We start from the raw sequence: 21,221 nt of genomic DNA, 5'->3' as shown, positions 1-21,221 counted from the left end.
AATAACTGTATTTTCTCAAACAAGCCAAGAAACAAAAAAGATTCCGTGAGAAAAATGGCGTTTTTTACATTTCTGTCAATATTTTTAATGTCTGGCTTAATCAAAGGCAGCTGGATTCTCACATCTGCTTCTGCATTCAGTGTGCTGTGCAAGGAGTTCCTGTCGTGGCTCAGCGGTAAGGCGCCTGACTAGTATCCATGAGGATGCGGGTTTGATCCCCGGCCTTGCTCAGCGGGTTAAGGATCCAGCGTTGCCATGAGCTGTGGTGTAGGTTGTAGACGTGGCTTGGATCCTGAGTTGCTGCGGCTGTGGTGTAGGCAGCAGATGCAGCTCTGATTTGACCCCTAGCCTGGGAACCTCCATATGCCGTGGGTGTGGCCCTAAAATGACAAAAAAAAAAAAAAATGCGTTGTGATAGCACATGCCACCGAGCCTCTGAAAAACTTGTCTATACACTTGTGAGTGTGAAAGAGATAAACAACATCTTCATATCATGATGAAAATACCCAGAGAAGGACCTCTCTGGAGGACCACCAGAAAGAGCACATGGTGGAAAGTGCTGATTTAGATCATGAAGTAAATCAGAGGGTGCTGGGATGCCAGTCCTGGGAGGAAACAAGCATGGTTGCCACCTAAGGGAGGCAGCATATATAATGGGTAAGGGCACTAATTCGAGGTAGACACTTCTAGGTTTAAATACCAACTCCTCACCTCCCTAGAGAGCAGACTTTGGAAGTTTACTGAACTTTTCCAAACCTCAGATGTCCTACCTATAAATGGAGAACAATCATACCTACCTTACAGGATTGTTGAAAGATAACGAAGTCTTTTTCTTAATTTCTTTTGTCATAAATTTTGCCAAGTTCATGTAAGAACTATATTATTAGCCTCTTTGCATTTTTTCCATTGCTCACTTTTGAAACAAATGAATTTTGCAGGGAAAATTTATTTATTCTCTTTTTTTCTTTTTCTTTTTTTTTTTTTTTTTTTTTTTTTTAGGACCGCACCTGTGGCATATGGAAGTTCCCAGGCTATGGGTCAAACAGAAGCTGCAGCTGCCGGCCCTTGCCAAAATCACAGCAACACCAGATCTGAGCCGCGTCTATGACCTATGCCACAGCTCACGGCAACGCCAGATCCTTAACCCACTGATTGAGTCCAGAGATCAAACCCGCAGCCTCACAGATACTAGTCAGGTTCGTAACCCGCTGAGCTACAACAGGAACTCCCTGGAAAGGAAATTTTATATCCTTATTATAAATGGGGAATGATTTGCCCTAATCCGAAGATGCAGTGAAAATAAAAAGATCTTGTTGCCAGAGTGTTCAGCTCTCCTTTTGTAACAAAAGGAAATAAGCCAATGGAAGAAAGTCCTTCAAGACTTGTACCAAAGAGACTCACCCAGCTGTAATCAGAAGTCAATGGCTTGAAGAAGGAATAGCTTTCTCATTATGAGATGCAGTTTGATGTCTGCCTTGCCCATACACCACTAATTCATCTCCCCTGCTACCTAAACCATTTCCTTTAGCACCCCACCCTCAGGAAACACTAAGATCATGCATATAAAGCACTTAGCTCAATGCCTGGCACATAGGAAGCATTCTGCATTGCAGCTTTTGTTATCTTTTCTAATTCTTCCTTTTCTTTTCCCGAATGCGTTAAATGACTCACACAAACTCATAGTTATTTGGTGGAGGACTATGACTACAATGTCCTAGAGGACTCTGGAACTAAGCTCTGCTTTAGAGCAGTGTGACTTTGAGCGAGAGACTCAACCACTCTGTGCCTCAGTATTCTCAACAGTAATGTGGTAACACAACAGCACCTAATTCATAAAGTAAGAGGAAATGAGTTAATATTGTAAAGCACACAGGACATGCCATGCAAGTAGCCAACACTACATACACATGAGCTAATAGCATTCTTTTTTTTTCACGAGCTGGCTTTGACAGTAGTCATTAACATACAGGGTACCATGGAGAAGTTTTTCTGAAATCTGAGGTGAAGGACCAGGTTTTTCCCTCCAACACATATGGACCAATACTTTTGTAAATAGAACAAAAAATGAATTATTAGAAAAAAGAAACAGGAGTTCCCATCATGGCTCAGTGGTTAACGAACCTGACTAGTAACCACAAGGACTCGGGTTCAACCTCTGGCCCCGCTCAGTCGGTTAAGGATCCAGCAATGCTGTGAGCTGTGGTGTAGGTCGAAGACACGGCTCGGGTCTGGTGTTGCAGTGGCTGTAATGCAGGCTGGCGGCTACAGCTCCAATTAGACCCCTAGCTTGGGAACTTCCATATGCCTCAGGTGCTGCCCTAAAAAGACAAAAAGACAATAAATAAGTAAATAAATCAAACAAAAAGAGAAAATATAAAATTCAAGCCCATGTATTTTATTGGATTCAATAGACATATGTTTCAATAAAGACAATCAGAGAACAACATACAGGAAAAAAATAAATTACAAAAATGTGTACCCTATTCATTGAAGGCCTGGGTACAAGCACCTGAAGCACATGGAAGTACCTGGACCAGGGATCAAACCAGCAAGCACCTCAGCTGGTGCAGAGACAACACCAGATCTTTAACCCACTGCACCACAGCAGGAATTCTGATTGTTTAAAGTTACAGTGGAGTTTAAATTATCTTTGATAAACAAATGAACAAGATGAATTCTGAATTTTACACACTTTTTGGTTACAGTTGACAAATTAACCCTAAAATATCACATGTGTATTGGGATGGTTAGTAGAAGTTTGTGTCACATGGGACTCACCCATTTAAGTTCAATGCCTGAACTATTCCCTGGGTCTTAGTTTGTTCAGGCTGCTCTAACAAAATACCATAACCTGGGTGGCTTAAAAAGAATGAGCACTTATTTATCACAATTCTGGAGGCTGGGAAGTCCAAGATCAAGGCACTCATAGAGGGTTCACTTCTATTTCATAGACAATGCCTTTTCTCTGCATCCTCACATGGCAAGAGGGGAAACGGAGCTCTCTGGGTCTTTTATAAGGGCACTAATCCCATTCAGGAGGGCTCCACCCTCATAACCTAATCACCCCACAAAGGCCCTACCTTCAAATACTAGGTTTTAACTAGGCAATTAGGTTTTAACATATGCATTGCAGGGTGAGGGGAGCACAAAAATTCAAACTGTAACACCCCATTCAAGGAGACTGGTCCTCTGGTGATGCCCTTGCCTGTTGTGACAATGACACATTGCTCTAAAAGTTTCTAAACTATCATTGTTGATTTCTATACTTCTCTTTTGGCTGGGAACAAGACCACAGACCACATTTTGAGTAGCAATAATAGGGAACACAGTGCTGGAATGATGAGTTACATAATTTTAGAAGAAATATGGTTGGATGGCAAATGACCCTGCAGTTGTTTGTTTGTTTGTTTTCTAAGTTTTTTTGCCAAGCCCTTGGCATGTGGAAGTTCCCAGCCTGGGATTGAACCAGTGTCACAGCAATGATCCAAGCCACTGTAGTGATGATGCTGGATCCTTTATCCACTGCACCAAAAGAGAACTCTGATGCTTCAGGTTTTTTGCTTGTTTGTTTGTTTTGTTTTGTTTTTATCAAGAACATTTCCATTTTTGAAGAAAGTAGCTCTTATTCATACACTTGCATGTCAGGTGCTAAAGCAGTTCGTAAAAGGAACACCCAGACCATGTCATAAAATTTATAGAGTAAAGAAAACTGGGACAGAATTCGTCCCTTCCTTTCAAACTGCAATCCAGTCTTCATTCGCACTCACCGACCTGGGTAATAATTGATCACACACAACTATAAGCTCAGTGAGGGCTGGGACCATGTAGTTTTCATCCATAACTGGAGCAGCTAGCACTGAGATGGACATATAGAAACCACGAAGTAAAAGCTTGAGGGAGTGGATTCTAAGCAGCTTAGTGATCTCACATCTCTGCCAGAGTGCTGTAGAGGGATGCTTGCTAAGGAAAGAGGGGACAGTTAGCAGCACAGGAGATGTATGTGCCTTTTCATTTTCTACTTATTACTTTCCTGAGTTATAATCTCTTGAAAAGCAAACACAGCCTTAGGTATGTGGTCACCTCTGCAAGCCATTCTGAACGCCACTCTTGCACAGGGTGGAAAGGCACTTAGATGCAGGAATTCTTATTGAGCCAGGTGAGCATTTTCAGATCGCCTGGACCTCCTTCTTTTATTCTACTTTCTATCACAGGGTCCATGTCTTAGTTATCTTAGAATTGCTGTGGACTTACAGAGGGTTTTGCACACATCTGAAGACGGTGACATCATGTTTTCAGCATATCTGCCAGGGAGAGGCTAAGTGAACTAGAGCAGAGCTTCTCAAACTTAATGTGCCCATGTGTCACCTGGGGGAGCTTATTAAAATGCAGATTTTCATGCAGTAGTAGCTCCAGGTGTGAGCCCAGATGATGGCAATGCTTCTGGTCCTTGGCCCCATTTTAAGCAGCAAGCAACCAGGAGGAATTAAAGGAATCGCAACTTCAATTTAGCTGCTTGTTAGTGAATGAAGTAAAAATGCGACTAATATAATTTAGGAATGATTTTTAGTGATCTGTAGCTAGCTGTTTTGGAGATGTGATGAAAGATCTCCTTAGGCAAGGATAATAAGTCCTATGGGCTACATGGGATTCCATAATACTCCCTGGGATCTCACAATTGTCTTAGACCAGAAATGTGATACTACAACAGTCAATCATCTTTTAAACTTGGTGTTCAGGAATCAGATTCCATTGGGGAAAACAAAACACGGTGACACAGTCATAGGACACATTCTTTTGTGTCTTCTTATGCTTATACTGTCCTTAGAAATAAACACTTTTGCTGATTTTGCTGACCATTTGTTGCTTATTTCCATGATGATGCTTTGTAAAATTGAAATTAATCACTCTCTTTTGCTCCAGTTTTCTTAACTGCCCAAGTCAACAGGGTGGAGTGCAAGAACATACCTTTGGGATCTTACAAACTTGGCTGATTGTCCCAACTCTGACCCATTTAAGACTGTGTGACCTCAGGCATGAGCCACAGGTGCAAGGGTGAAATGGGATCCACACTACTACTCCGCATTTTTATTAAGGTGAACTGAGAAAACACCTGGGCCATGGTGGGATCTCTGTAAATAATACTTTTATTCCCCCAAATATTGCCAACCTAGGTTTAACTCACCTATCTGAGATTAAGACACACCCTGTAACTCAACCACACCAATTCGAAACCTAGATGTTGTCTAGATCCCTCCTAGCAGCAGGGGATGGAGAAAAGGGAAGAGGTTGTCTCTGAAACTAGACCCGAGCAGCTGTGATGGGCCTCTGTGCAGTGTAATGGACAAGAAGGTATTCTATATTCTTTCACTACTTTTTTCACTGCTTCTGGCTTGGGGAAACCTGGGAGTTTGCCTCAGCATGGTAATAATAGCCATTACTCACTAAGGGTTTACTCTGTGCTGGGCACTATTTTGGGATATACAGGTTTTACGTTTTCAGATTGACAGTCACTGAGATGACTTATTTTTTCTAGAAAATTGTTTCATTTTTCAAATAATTATGATCAAGGGGATTCTTGTAAAAGAATCTTCAGACGATCATAGAGGATAGAAAGTAAGCTTCAGAGTTCTCACTGTGGCTCAGCAGGTTAAGAACTGGACTAGCATCCATGAGGATGCGGGTTCAATCCCTGGCCTCATTCAGTGTTTCCACAAGTTGCACTGTGGGTCGCAGGTGTGGCTCAGATCTGGCGTTGCTGTGGGTTGTGGTGTAGGCTGGCAGCTGCAGCTCTGAATCCACCCCTAGCCTGGGAACTTCCATACGCTACTGGTGCGGCCATAAAAAGACCAAAAAAAAAAAAAAAAAAAGTTTCTTTGAGGGTGGGCACGGTGTCCTCTTCATCGTGTTCCCACAGATGCACTCAGTGTTCCACTGCTCGGAGGTGAATCCTGTTAAGAGTGCTGACTGTCTCTTTTAACATTCGGACAATTTCTTGGACTAATCAGACCACAAAGAATAACTAACCCTGGGGCGCAAGTTCCAGATGAAATCTAGCCATTTCTTGGGCATCCAGTGAAGCCCTAGCCTTGATACAAGCCAGGACGGCTGCCGGTGATTCTTGTTATTGATGTGAGCAGGATTGGAAAAGCTGCCCCTGAGGAAGAAGAGCCGGGCCTGTTTCTTCATTTCCTTCATACCATACACCTGACTGCCCCTTCTATCAATGAGCTCCCAGAGGAAGCTCCCAGTATTGGGCAAGTGTAGGCATCATGTCAGTCTCTTGAAAAGCCTCATCAGGGAAGGTTCACAGTAGCATCATGGAAGCCCAGGAAAACAGGCACAAGAGGGCACGGGAGCCAGACACGGACAGTGACACCAACTCTGAGTCAGGCGTGGACTCAGGCAGGACAACAGAACTGCCAGCTTCAGAAGAAGGTGTGAAGGAACTCTAAATGACCAGGAGGGGCTAGGGACAACCTTCAGGGGCTTTCCACTGGGGAGAGAGTGGGTTAAGCTTTTCACTCTTCATCCAGTGTTTCTTAAGTGTTTTGATTGTTTGTGTTTGTTTTTTATGCCTGGCACTCTGCAGTGAGTGCAGACAGCATGTATGGCTCAACGTATTTCATATAAATGTACTTTCCAGACAACTCAAAGTTTTGATTTTCTTAGTCTTAAATACTATCAATGAAATGTCTTTTTCTTTAACTTTTTTTTAAAATTGAAGTACAGTTGATTTACAATAGCAAGTTAGTTGTATAGCACAGTGATTCAGTTATATATACATATATACATATATATACTTCAGTTTTTTTCCCTTATTGGTTATTACAAAATATTGAATATAGTTTCCTGTGCTATACAGTAGGTCTTTGTTGGCTATCTTTTACATATATGAGTGAGTATATGAATGAAATGTTTTCTAATGCTGTGTTTGTTTGACAGTTTGAACTGGATACTGTTCTGCATTGACTTTGAATCACTGCCTTATTTAGAGTTGCAGAATAAAATACTGGGGACCTAGTAAAATCTGAATTTTAGATAAACACAGGAAATAGTTGAGACATACTTGCACTAACAAATTATTTCTCGTTTATCTGAAACCCAAATTTAACTGGGCATCTTATATTCTTATTTGTTAAATCTGGCAACCCTACCAGTATTATATGGTGCTGTAATAATACAGTAATGCCTTAGGTGCAGTCAGGCTGATTGTCCTGACACTTCAGTGGCTCAAGGTTGTTGCACTTTTTTTTTTTTTACTTTTGAGGGCTGCACCTGTGGCATATGGAGGTTTCCAGGCCAGGGGTCTAATCGGAGCTACAGCTGCCAGCCACAGCCACAGCCACAGCCACACCAAGGGCTGCTGGACTTTTTGAATTTTGCAGTTTTTGTTTACAGTCTTTTTGCTATCCGATGGCTGTATTGCTGTTGTAGTCAGTGTGTAACATCTTCAGTTCCGTTTCCCTCTTCTTGATTCTTCTAATTGGTTGGGCTGAGAAATAAGACCCCTAAACATGATTGACTATTCTATAGAGTAAGGGTAAGTAGTTTCTGTAAGGATACAGGTCCTTAAGGGCATATATTTGAGAAAAGTATGCACGTTATTTTAAAAAAGACTTCATAAAAACTTACTTGACTTCCCAGAGACTATACCGTGGTTTCTCTCAGTCCCCTAGGATAAGTGAATAGGGCTTATTTCCTGGAGTGCACTGTTCTTTATAGAGCACTATACAAGATGAAATCTACCAGAGGATAGAGAGGAGGTTAAAGCTAGAAATAAGAAAGTTTGCAGTTGCCTGCACAACAAGGTTTTGGATGCTGTTCCTGAAAATCTTTAGAAAAGAGTCAGACAGACAATGATTTGGCTTGAGTAGTTCACAGGTAACCATGCCTTGAGGCTGGGGACTAGATGAGGTGATCTCTTGAAATCACTCACAGATACATGGTTTTGATTACTCTATGGTCCATTCAATCAACTCAAAATAATGACCACAACCAGAATAATGAAACCAAAGTTAAAATTAGCCAGCATCATATCTACAATGGAAAATAGTACGTAGCATTCCAAATATGGTGCTTAGAAGAAACCCTGGCCAGACTGCAAGATGTTATGCGGAAGGAATTACAATGTCTATCCTTCCCTACTGCACTCATTTACACAATGATTAAACAATTTTTTTTTGCCCTAGGCAATGCTTGCTCTGAATGTAGATTTGAAGTGACTCCCGAATTAGAACTGTTCCTAATGCCCAACCTACAATTACTCAAACTCAACATGCAGAGTCAGCAAACACCTCTCCATACCTTACATATTTGCATTTATCTTTATTTTATGTCAGAAAATTGTTTGAAAATGATTTATGCTACAAAGTAGTCTTCAGGCTCAAGATGATGAGTTTTTTTTATCATCCAGCAATTCGTAGATTTATACCTTTACCTGCTTTAGTCAAAGAATGACTCATAGCAATCAGACCCTGGAGAATATTTGGGGAGGTGTTCGAAAAGTCTTAATACCAAGGAAAGACTAGCATCTCAGTAAAGCAGTTTGATTTTCTTCAGAGACTTCTGAGATTGTGCAAATCAGAAATTACTTGCTAGATCGTTGCAAAACTATTCTAAATATTTCAACCTTTAAAACTTGTTGCAGGCCTTTTCTTCACAACAAGAGTAGTTCTGGTCTGTGTAGGTCACTGGAGCCATAGGCTGTACTGTATATTTAGATTCATGTGGCCTGATTCAACTTATTAATGTGTTTAGTATAGTTCTCTTTTCTTCTTGATCAACATAAAAATTCACTTCTAAACTGTGTTAAGACTTATAGCCTTTTAAGTATTATTTTTATTTTTAATATTAGCCTAGGAAATATAATTAGGTTTTTTTTTTCCCTTCCACAGTTTTTTTCTATCCTAAAAGGGTAACTGTAATATTTTCATAGGTGACTATCTCAAGGGACAAGTCATAATGTGGACTCCTGGGAGGACAGGGTGATTTCAAAATGTTCGAGAAACATTCTGTGGGTATCTATTGAAGAGTACAAGGTACCATACTATTGGCAAGGAGCTAATACAGTGGTGGGAGGGGCAGATTCATGAACAGAGAATTACAGTATTATGATATGGTGAGGGTAATGATGAAGAGATGCAGATAGGTGTCTCTTTTTCCATGAATCTAGAAAACTAATTCAGCCTTGAAATGTTAGGGGAAATCTTCCTATAGGAGATAATGTTGGCATTGCATCCGAAACTAGTGAGGCAGAATGTATGGAAGAGAGCTTGAGCAAGACACAGAGGTGAGTAGGGACGAGTTCCCCTTGTTCCTCTAAGCTTCTGAACAGGCTCCTTAGTCACCGGTAGAAGGAGAGGCTGCCCCAGCCCTGTCACTATTTAATCGTAGCAGAGAGACTTTTGAGGATGTGCTGTGTAGTGGTGATTATAAGGACAGCTACTATGACTAAAATGTCGAGTTTATCAGATATCTCCTGCCAACGTCATATACAACTCTCTCCTCCTTTTCTAGGCAATTCAGTGTAACTATAATAACCACCACCCCCTTTATTAGTTTCCTAGGGCTGCTGTAGCAGAGTGCTACAAACTGGGTGGCTTAACCAAGAGAAATGTATTGTCTCATAGTCTGGAGACTAGAATGTCTGAGATCAAGACATCAGCAGTGTTGGTTCCTTCTGTGGACTGTGAAGAGGGCTCTGTTCCATGCCTCTCCTCTGGCTTCTGCAGGTTCACTGGCAGTCTGTCTTTCTTTGGCTTGCTGATGCATCGCCTAGATTTCTGCCTTCATGTCCACATGGTGTTCTGCCCTTCTGTGTTCAAATTTCCCCTTTTTATGAGGATACTGGTCATTTTGGATTAGGGGGTCACCCTACTCCAAGAGGACTTCTTCTTAACTAATTACATCTGAAATATCTCTATTTCCAAATATGGTCACATTCTAAGATACGTGGGATTAGGACTTCAACATACAAATTTTGAGGATACCATTCAACTTATAACATTCCTTTTCCAATGTAACTTCCATAATTTAAGGTTAAATCTTAATTTCAAAATATACTTACCAGGAACATAAATGCTTTGTTTCTTATTTTCCATGGGTTAACCTATCTTTTCATACTTACTTACATAAAATAGGTATCGTCTGTTATTTTCACAATATCATAGATTTCATGGAGTGTTTAGAATTTAGTACAAATTTACCTATTAGGTATCACTGTTAAGCTGCTGTTTCATTAAATGCTGATCTTTTGCCAAAGATATTTTCGAAATAGTATATGTTAAAATCATCACAGTTGTTGACAGTGTGATCGGCACTGCTGATCTGAGGAGTTGAGCAGTTCTATAAAAGAAGAATAAATATATTAAACTACAGTCCAAAAGTAGTACAAAGAATAATAGACAAAATTATACAAAATATCTTTATCTGAATAAATGACAGGATAAAAAAGCATTGAAAGCCAGTATTTGATACTTATGATCATTTGATAATATAGCATTCACGTAGATAACTAGTTTTGTATTGGATTGGTGATAGCTTCCATAGGCAAAGGACTGATGACAGTTTTTCACATAAATCATTTTATAATTAATGCTTTATTTGATTTCTATTTTAGGTACCTGATTAGAAATATAACTTCTAGGAAATTTTTTTTTTCTTCTTACAAAATGGGTCCCAAATGGGTCTACTCCCTAGACATTTCATTGTCTTTTAATTTTTACCATTCGTTAAGATATACACCAGTATTCAACAGAGACAGTACAATTTCTGATGTCACTAGCTTTTTATCCAAGGCAAAACAATTTACATCTGCGTGTCGTTCAAACCCTTTTCATTTAAAGGGTAAAGCGGAATTTAATAAGTGGATGCAAGCAGCTACCTGGGAAGGGCAAAGCATCGAGTACAATCAAGGTTCCCGTAACCTGATACTATTACTGTTGTTCTCTTGCAGTCCTAAATAGGTTCCATAATCTTATTATTTCCTAGCCCCTCCATGTGACAGGTTGTGTCTTGGCCACTCTTATTATCAAAACTAATCTGTCTTGAGTTGTTAGGTGGGATTAGCTTTCTCTTTCTCGGTTGTTCAATCACTGTAGGAGCGGTACCAGGACAACTATGTCCTGAAATTTAAAGGTGGTTTTGTTGTTGCTGTTGTTGTTGTTGTTTTTAAAGCCTGCTTTCCCCACTGGTTGGCTTTCCTTTTTTCCCACTCTCTCTGAGCCTTTTCTTTTTTTCTCTTTCGCTCAGTTCCTTTTACATTCAAGCTGTGTAGGGGGATTTAAATTCCGATCCGGAACTCGGAATCGTGCGCCTTGAATGACGGGAGTCGTAGTTTCCGTGACTCCTCCCTAACCGCTTCTCACGCCGATTCTTCCGTAGAGTGAAAAACTACAAATCCCAGAATGCACATTTGGGTCGCCCACCCTCTATGCGCACGCGCCTTGAGGCCGCAGGATTTGAATCGGCGGCGTTGTTATTGACGCCATATTGGGGCCGGCGGCGGGTGGAAGAGTCGTACAGTGGAGGGGTTAGCGGCTGGACGTGTTCGCCTGAGCTCCTGCCGCCGCCGCCACCTCACAATCCTGCCGCATCGACCGCCGCTCTCTAGCTTCTGACCCTGTCTCGACGGGGGGCGGGGGTCTTAGGAGCCGTGTCCCAGCCTCACACCTCACGGGGCTGGTATCGACTTCTGAAGGAACCGGTCTCAGCGCAGGAGCGCCTCGGGCGCGGCGCAAAGCCCGAACGGACGGCGGGGGCGGCTGGAGCCTCTCCCGGGGGAGCCGCGCCTGAGGAGGCGGAAGAGCCCCCCTGACGCGGCCGGCGTGAGCTGCTGCCACCGCCCCTCCCGTTCTCGCCCCGGCCGGCCTGGGCCACTGCCCCTGCCGCTGAGGCGGCGGCGGCGGCGGCTCTGCTCCCCTCGTCGGCGCTCCGCCATCCGCCTCTCCGCTCTAGAGCCGGTCGGTTAGGCTCTTCGGGGCCTCGCTCTCCCCCCTTCCCTTGCCCTCCCCTCCCGTACCCCTCCTCTACCCCACCCAAGCCCGGCTCCCCGGCGGCCCGGCCATGGCGTGCGGAGCTACTCTGAAAAGGACTCTGGATTTCGACCCGCTGCTGAGCCCAGCGTCCCCAAAGCGGAGGCGATGTGCGCCATTGTCGGCGCCCACCTCGGCTGCCGCCTCCCCGTCGTCGGCGGCCGCGGCCACAGCCGCCTCCTTTTCGGCCGCCGCCGCCTCGCCGCAGAAGTATCTCCGAATGGAGCCGTCTCCCTTCGGCGACGTCTCCTCCCGCCTCACCACAGGTGGGACTCGGCTCTGCGGCCGCCGGTTCGGGGGGGTGGGGTGCGGGGGAGAAGAGAGGACAGGGTCCTGGGGCGCGGGATGCGGCCACGAGGCTGGGGGTGCTGGACTGCTCCCCGTTCTTAGCAGAGTCCTCGGGCGACCACGTTTCTTTTAATCTCCTCCGGTCTTAGAGACACAATAGAAACGGCCTGATGTCAAGGGGGGGAGGTCAGGGTGGGGGTGGGTAGGGGCCATTCCTTGTCGGGTATTGTGGGGAAGAGGAAGATCTTTTTCTTGGGTCTGAATGACTGGAATCGAACGTTTCCGTAGTCTGGAGAGCCCCAGCGGAAATGATCAGAGAGGGTGCTACACGGAAATACAGGCAGGAGAAGGGTCACACATTTCGCCCCAATCTCAATGGCTGTCTTCCTGAATCGATTGGTTGCACCTATTAACTCTGGGACTGGGTGGTTTGAGGAGAGGCAGCAGCCCCTCCTCCGGTTCAGACATGGCTGATTTTAGTACCGAGGGGGTGGGGGGTGGGGAGGAATGTCACTGGGGCGAGATCTAGGCCTGTCATTAATCACCCACAAGAACGCCACTTTGGCTGAGTCAAGACCTGTTTCCCTAGCAGGGTCAACAACAAAGAAAATGCTCTTCCCGAGTACTGTAATATGATCAAACTATACGTCTAGACCTTGAGAAACTTGAACTTTTAATGAAAAGCAAATTGTATTGAAAATCGGGGTTGAGTAGGTGCTTTTAGTTGGAAGTGCTTTATTTCTGCCCAGAAGAGTAGTTGGAAGAAAAAAACCTAGGCCTTGAGACTAGTAAAGAAATAAACTCAAGATTCCGAGGGACTTAAGACTATTTTTGCTTTTCATCTTGAAGCATTTCCTGAAAGTGACCACGGGGAAATACCTCTTGGCTGCTTTGTACTGCATGTGTATGTCCAGTTTTTTCTGTACTTTGAAAATCCTCATGCGCCCCTGGCACACAAGGGATAGGATAGCTTTTGTGGACTGGTAGTGTAAATGTTTCCTTTGTGTGTAGCACGCAAAGGTTTCATGTGTGAGCCTTTGGTAATAATATGATCTGTAGACAAAGCCTTTTCATAGCTTGATTTACTTGTTTCTTTTTGGTTGGCTTAAAAAAATCTTCAGTATTTACCTCTGTTTGGTAACTTCCATTTGGAATTGACTTAGTTTTGTTTTTTCAGGTCAGATTTTAAAATATCCTTCCTCAAATGCCTAGGGTATTTTTTTTTTTTTTTTAACTATTGAAACAGTGTCAAGAATGAGCTCCTGATGATTAACGTTATTTTTAGAGTTTGTCTTTTTAGTGAAATGGTATCATTGAAAATTGAAATGATACGGTGGAATCTTAACTAATAAGGCCACTTAAAAATAGCTCTAGCTAACCAGCAGTGAATTTCATTTGAGGGGAGTCAATTAATATAGTGTTAGGTTTGAGAGTTAAAAGTATATCTCAGTGCTAAAATAGTCTTGTGCATATAAGGTAAGTCAGCTAGGGGCAATATTGGTCTTCACTTTAAAGGGAATTAATTCACAATTTTGTGAGCCTTTGCAAATTTGTCTTCACTGATAGATTTGTAGTGTTGGCTGATACACTTGGCTCTGCAGTATCGTACATTAAGTGGACTAAATATAAATAGTAAAGTAACTGGAATTACTGGAATTGTTTAAGCTTGCTGGTTCAGATTCACATTTTCCAAAATATTGTTATGTCTTCTGTTCTTCAAAAAAGAAGTTTTTTGACATCTACTCGAAGTTTGGTCGTATCCTGAACTCTCAAATCACATCCTGATTGATTTTTTTGAGACTAAGAAAAAAAATTTTTAGTTATTTCAACTGATTTGAACATTAACATGAAAAGTTGAGAAAAGCGGTTAAAATTGCTAAGGTTGCGGATTTGCTTTTTAAACTAATTTTGAATGACATTGTATGTGTTAATTTAGCCTTGTGTTTATGTGGCCAGTTTGAGGCTTGCTCTTGTATGGTTTTTGTAATAACGGTGTCATAATGGGAGCTGCAGTGTTGTGCAGGTGTCAAAGAGCTTTCCAGTTTTCATGTCATGAAACTTGGAAATAATTTTACCAGGTATCTTAATTTTTAGATTCCGGTTTTAAAAGTGGTAATTCTTAAACTTTACAGTAGTGACTACCCAAGTATCTTCAGCAGAAATAGGTAGCTGGGATTGGGATTGACTGGGATTCTGTGAAAGCTCTTTGTTTTCATTTCTGTGAGTTCAAATATTTAAACAATTTAGAACTAGACTACTGAAGTGAATTTTCTTTCAAAGTATGTGTAATTTATCATTTTATCATTGTTTTTCTCTGGATATATAGTGTCTTCAGATGTGTAGCTGAAGTCATATTGCAGCTTTACTAGTATTTTCAGGAACTTGGTTGGACAGGTGTTTTAAACCCTAGGGGTTTTTTTTGGGGGGGGGTCTTTTAAGTCATTGCAGAAAGTTTGACTTGATGACTACTATTTAAACGAATATTTTTCAAATTATTGCATCTTAATACCAGGCAAAAGGAAAGAATTAGCAAGTAAAGTTTTACTGGAACACAGTCATGCTCAGTTTTTTTGTTTTTAAAGTATTGTCCCTGTCCCTTTCAGATTACAACAGTAGTTGATTAATTGTGACAGAGACTGTGTTTTCCCAAAGCTCAAATATTTACTGTTTGGTCCTTTTCAGAAAGTTTGCCCACCCCTGGTCTAGGGTGTCAGCACCCCAGAGGTTTGTTATAACCCCTGGATGTGTGGAAAAGGAAAGTGAATAATAACTGGAGGTGTGGGGGGAGAAAAACCATTGGCTGTGGTTGGGAAAATGAATACCTCTACTGGCTTCATCAGTTAGTCAAAAGACTCAGTCAAGTCCAACACAATTGTTTTTCATAATTGTGTAGTGAATGAATGAATGGTTGTTTGAAGAGATCCTTGCATGGACACAACCTGCTTGTGAATTTGTTAGGCACTTATATACACATCTTTTGACTTGTTGCTGTTGCTCTAGTCTGCCCTAAGAATTGAGTTAAAAGAGTTAAATTCCTTTGTAAAAACTCATTGTATTTGCTGGAAACTTGCCATTAAGAATGGAAATTGCCGCTTGTGAATGGGGAAGGGTTTACAGGAACTTAGATTGTTCTGTAGACATTGATGCATGCCTGCAAATGGAGACACCAGCTGGCTTAAATGAAGTATAAATGGTTCTAGGCAAACAAATGAGATGTCTGTTGGAGGAGGCAACATTTCATTTCAGATGTCATTTATATTGAGCCAGAAGTGTTTTTAATATTTTGTGGTTATTTAGACAGCTGTTGTAGTTTCTCAGTAGGCTTGGCAAATAAACTGTTTTTAATGGTCTTTGTACTTTGGATTTTAAACCTGATATTTTATTTAGGAGTGCATATGTAGCAGTAGTTATTTCATAGTTTTATGAATTATGCATTTAAGAATCATATAAGTTTATAGCCATTAAAAGAGAATGCAGTTGTATTCATTATTGAGCTATTTTGTTTTGAAAGTAGAAAAATGAGAGCCTATCTTATATACAGAAACAATATGGCTAGATCAGAGGAGAGGTTTGTTAGCTTTTGTTTAGATGGAAATGCTCCTAGCTACTGTGATTGCCACAGAGACATACTTTGAGATGTAAAGGAGAATAATAAATTTCTTCAGTTCTTGAATGGCATTATAGGAAAAAGAATATACTGTGTATTACTCAGCTGGGTCTTAGCTAAGTGTTTAGATAGACCCAGGAAGACAGTAATAGAAACGCTTTTGTTTTGAAAGGTTGAGAATAATGGATTTCACTGAAATGCCCAGTTTTGAGAATTTTTCTCTTTGAAAAGAAACTTCTGATTCTCCTTCCACTTAGAATGCATAATGATTCCGTAGGTTAAGTTTCAACCTCTTGGATAGTTGGTTCATGAAACTAGATAATAAATGGCATCGGGATTGGGTCTTTTCAAGTATCTATAACTGAACCAGCAATTTATTGTGCTCTTTGCATTAACACTGTACTGTACACTAGTACTATTGACTCAAAGAATGTTCTTTATGCACATGTGAAACCAGTTAATTTCTTGCCTTTGAGAAGACTACCTACTTTCAGGTAAGTAGGAAAGGTAGAGTACTTGTTCAAGCCTGTGTGAACCAGACTGGCATTTGTAGATGGTAAAGAGGTCTTCACAGATGAATTTAGTTTAAGAGATTCATTTTCAATTTTACTGCTGAGAATAAGGATTCTAGAATTCATGTTTCGCAAATGTGTAAACACACCTGAGAAATAAGATCCATCAGTGGCAGTCTTGTAGCAAAGACTGTTAGTTAAAAGGAATGCCCCCTGGATTTTGAGGCAGTGGGTGAATCATATGAGACTTTTAAAGTTGAAAATGAGCCCAAAGATGTTCTTAATCTGCCATATTTACCCTCTTAGTTGATGTCTTACCATAAGTAAAGTTGTAAAACATTTATTGAATGTATGTTGAGTTAATCAAGTTTTGGCATCTCCCAAGGTTCTTAGAAACTTGGAAGTTTAAGGAAAAAAATATATATAATTTCAGTTCTGTTCCTCCTTACCAGTTTTTCTTTTTAGACTATTTTGTAACAATAAAGCCACGATATGTGACTCAAATGAGCAGGAACAAGAAACACAAGATTTATTTAAGACTTTGAACAATACTTTTTTTTAAGGTGCTTGTAGTATACTTCTCAGTAGCCTTTCACTTTCTGGACGGTGATGATAAACAAGGTATGTGCATTACAATATTAGATACAGCCCCATTTACAAGGATTTTACCATTTTCAGAATCACATTTTAAAAGATTTTTCATGATTTTTAAGAGAAAATATTTTGTAATAGGAAGTTCTGGTCTTTCTAAAGGAATTGAATTAAATTACAACAGATTTTTTTGTGTGATGAGATACTGTAGCTGTATTAAGCAGGGAGAGAATCTTCTTGCAGGTAAATTAAAATTCTTTTGTATATCAAGTTGTCAGCTTTTGACCAGATTTTTTCATTATGCCAGATTGTGTAATCTCTGTTCCGATGATAGATTTTTTTTGGATAGTAATAGTGGTTTTTGTTCTTCTAGCACTAGAAAAACAGCCCACAGTATGCTTCTAGTTAACCTTGGAGGATAACTTTACTTTCTTCCTCCCTGGAAAAATCAGAAGTCATTAATTTTTGTCTATTAGGAATGTCATAAGCAGGAATTCCCCCGCTGTGTCGCAGTGTGTTAAGAATCCAGCTGCAGTGGCTCAGGTTGTTGTGGAGGCACAGGTTCCATCCTCTTCTGGCATAGTGGGTTAAGGATTTGGCTATTGCCTCAGCTGTGGCTCAGATTTAGTCCCTGGCCTGGGAACGTCAGTGTGCTGCGGGTTCGCCCGCTTAAGAAAATGTCATAGGCAGATCATTCTGAAATGTAAATGTTTTACAATATTTTGACTTTATAAAATGTGATTTTTTCCATTAATAAAACTTTTGAGTTTGACTTAATTTTTATTGTCTATTCATGTACCTGGGTTTTTTTTCAGCAGTTTTTTTTTTTTAATTTAAATAATGGTTGCACCCTTGACATACAGAAATTCTGGGCCAGGGATTGAATTGAATCCAAGCTGCAGCTGTGGTGATGCTGGATTCTCCAGGGATCGAATCCACGTGAACTGCTACAGTTGGATTTTTAACCCACACTGCCACAGCGGGAATTCCTTTTCTCAGCATTGCTAAAAAGTCTAAATACCTACTCTAGAAGTCACTTCAAGCTTTTACGACCCCATTTGAGTTCCAGATTGTGTGCAGGTTAGGCAAAGAAAAGACAGTCTCTTGAGGAACTAATAGAGCTGCTATTGCTGATACTGGATAAAGCTAGCTGAATTTGAATCAAAATACTGTAAACTTGACCAATATACCAATTTTAATTCCTTATGGACTGTTTACTATCCACATTCACGTTATTTTCATTTTGGGCAGCTTAAGCATTGAAATTGGTTTACTGATCAAATCACACTTTTAATACTGTTTCTGAGATTATTATGTCTTTGATGTACATTCTGACTTTGTTTTAGCATTTAATTTCATTTCCATTAATGTTAATTCTTGGAAAACTCCCTCCAAAAATCACATTTAGGGAGCGGCCTGGAAAAGTTGATTTTCTTTTTTTTTTTTCCTTAAAAAAAAAAAGATAGTATCATTGAACTGATAGCATTTGAAGAATAGAATGTGGAGTGGAATTTGAAAGATTGCAGAAAGCTAACTTTTTAGACATTACTTTCCTTGAACTTTGCCTTTTGTTACAGAAGATTGCCTTGTTCCTAATGCTGACATAGAATTCTCTGAAAGAAAAACTTCTCAAAGCAGTATAATTGGTTAAAAGTATAGGAAGTTTTAGGAGATAGTGACAGACTCAGGGAACCTGGTCCATGGCCCAAGGCGAAATATAGTACATTATCAGAGCTGGCCTTGTAATCAGTCCTGTGTTGTAATGCTGACCTACCAATTTAGAATAATTCCTAACTTTGGAAACATCAGTAAAGCATTCTGGTAGTTATAAATACCCATCCAAAAGGGGGCAGTTTAGAGATGCTGAAGCAGCTCCTAGATAAACATCTCAATATTATAACATGAAAATTTCTTGTAATTATTCTCTTGTAGCCAGTGGTTGCAGTTTCAGGGCTCAAGGTAAAGTGAGAGTTTTGCTCTGTTTTGGTTATTACTTTCTTAACAGTCATAGAGTTTGATGTTCCAGTGTGTGAAGTATTTATACATAGCAGTGGAGCCCTTTATTTTTTTTTTTTATTTTTATTTTTTTTGCTTTTTAGGGCCACACCCACAGCATATGGAGGTTCCCAGGCTAGGGGTTGAATTGGAGCTACAGCTGCTGGCCTACATAGCTACAGCAACATCAGATCCTACGGCATCTGTGACCTACACCATAGCTCATGGCAACACCGGATCCTTAACCCACTGAGGGAGGCCAGGGATCGAACCCGCAACTCATGGCTCCTAGTTGGGTTCGTTTCCACTGTGCTATGACGGGAACTCTGAGCCCTCTGTTCTGACATGCTGATTTAAAAATATTAGTACCTGTGGAATATTGGCCAGGTGTAAGTAATACAACACCGGAGAGGGTAGTAGATATTAAGAGCTTAGGGCCTGAGATCAGGCTTGGATTTGTCTTGTTCCAGCTGTATAACCTTTTAGAAGACATGAAACAAAGCCTCATTTTCCTCATCTGTAAAAGTATACACACAATGATGGTAGTATCTGTCTCCAGGGATATTATGAGAATTAAGAGCGTTTCCTGTTCCTCAGTGCTAGAGATGGTTACAATAGGGCAACCTCAAATGGGGCTTTTTACACAGTCCAGCAATCCTGCCATTTTTCAGTGAATAACTTGCCTTTCAACTTCGCAGAAAACAATAGAGGCCATCAAATGGCACCACCTTCATTTTTCCCAGTGCCAGCACTACCAAAACTTGGTGCCTGTCGTATTCTTTTTAGATATCATTGGGAAGATTAATTCAGAGGATGAAAGCACACAGTGAGGGAAGGACCCCACTTCTCTCTCTCCTTATCCTCTGATTATTTTTCTCTCTCAATCAGATCTTTGCTTTTGGCTTTAAATATTGTCAAGGCTCCCATTATGAAGTAAAGCATGCTCACTTTTCTATAGCAGTCATCCAGATTCCTCCACTTCAAAACCAAATTCAAAGTTTTCAGATAGTTTGCTTGCTTCCATTTCTTTGGTTTTTAACTTAGTCCTAATGTGTTTGTACCTCAGACAGCTTTTGTCCAGACACCAGTGGCTTCTGTGGCACACAGTCGATCCTCATTTTGTCTGACCTTTGTTACATCATTCACCCTGCTGATGCTCCTTTCTTTTTGAAATACTTTTTTTTTTTTTTTTTTGACCCTCTGTGACCGCAGTTTTCCTCTACTTCCCCAGCTGCTCTTTGTCTTCATCTAACCCTTAAACCTAGGAGTTCTTTAGTTCTAGGGTCACCTCCATTCCTATCTAGCTTAATAGCTTCTTAAGTGATCACATGCATGCTCCTGGCTTTATAGCCACTTACAAGTGACTTTCTAATGTATATCTTTAGTTCAGACTATTCCTTTAAGTTCTGGCCGTGGGAAATTTGGACTTTTTATTGTCATATCTTCCCAGTAGCCTTTCTTCCCCAGAGAAGTCATAATTTTCATGAAATCTGTTGACTTTTAAGTATTAACAACTACTTTAGAAAATATGTAGGATAAACAGAAGATATCTGTAGATTTCCAGTCAGTGCCCTCTGGTAAGAGAAAGTCTTGTTTTTTTTTTTTTTTTTTTTTTTTTTTGTCTTTTTAGGGCTGCACCCACAGCATATGGAAGTTCCCAGGCTAGAGGTTGAATCAGAGTTCCAGCTGCTGGCCTACACCAGATCCCACTACGTCACAGCAACTTGGGATCTGAGCAGTGTCTGTGACCTACACCATAGCTCATGATGACACCAGATTTGTAACCCACTGAGCGAGGCCGGGGATCAGCCCATATCTTCATGGATACTAGCCTGGTTCCTTACTGCTGAGCCATAGTAGGAACTCCTTACTCTTTTAAAGCAGATGAAATTGAAAAGCAGGTGCATTTTTTTTTCTACCAATCACATAATGAACATAAAACCCATATAAATGAATTAGTTATATGTATGTTAATATCATGTAATGAATCTGTGTATGTCCAATCAAGTTTAAATGGATTTACAGAATATTTTTCTGCTAGGGAGAGCTACAGAAGCCATGTAGATAAGAGTGGCAAGATGAATTAGATCACCTTTAATATTTTTGTTCTTGTAATAATCTCTACTGTTAATGGTTTCCTTCTCTTCATTTTCTGGCATGTCCAGTAATAAATAAATCAACCACTTTTCTTTTTAT

The 21,221-nt window shown here is 40.7% G+C and overlaps 1 protein-coding gene across 2 annotated transcripts in view; it reads left to right on the top strand.

Annotated features, from left to right (window-relative positions):
- The first annotated feature begins 6,246 nt into the window (after positions 1-6,246).
- Positions 6,247-21,221, top strand: part of AKIRIN2 (akirin 2) — a 28,241-nt gene continuing 13,266 nt past the window's right edge. The window contains exon 1 of one of the 2 annotated variants that reach the window (XM_084993911.1): positions 6,247-6,435. In XM_084993911.1, the coding sequence (XP_084850037.1) occupies positions 6,318-6,435 (118 nt within the window). In that variant the 5' untranslated portion in view covers positions 6,247-6,317. Of the gene's footprint in view, positions 6,436-12,063; positions 12,299-21,221 lie in introns of those variants that run through there. The other variant, NM_001278752.1, reaches the window with a different exon arrangement.

This window comes from Sus scrofa, chromosome 1 (assembly GCF_054392235.1).
Source record: "Sus scrofa isolate SSC_HxYL_T2T_F1_AM1 chromosome 1, Sscrofa_HxYL_maternal_Yorkshire_Landrace_v2.0, whole genome shotgun sequence".
NCBI classification, from domain to species: Eukaryota; Metazoa; Chordata; class Mammalia; order Artiodactyla; family Suidae; genus Sus; species Sus scrofa.
The sequence above is the reverse complement of the archived record's forward strand: the minus strand, read 5'-3'. Positions and strand labels throughout refer to the sequence as shown.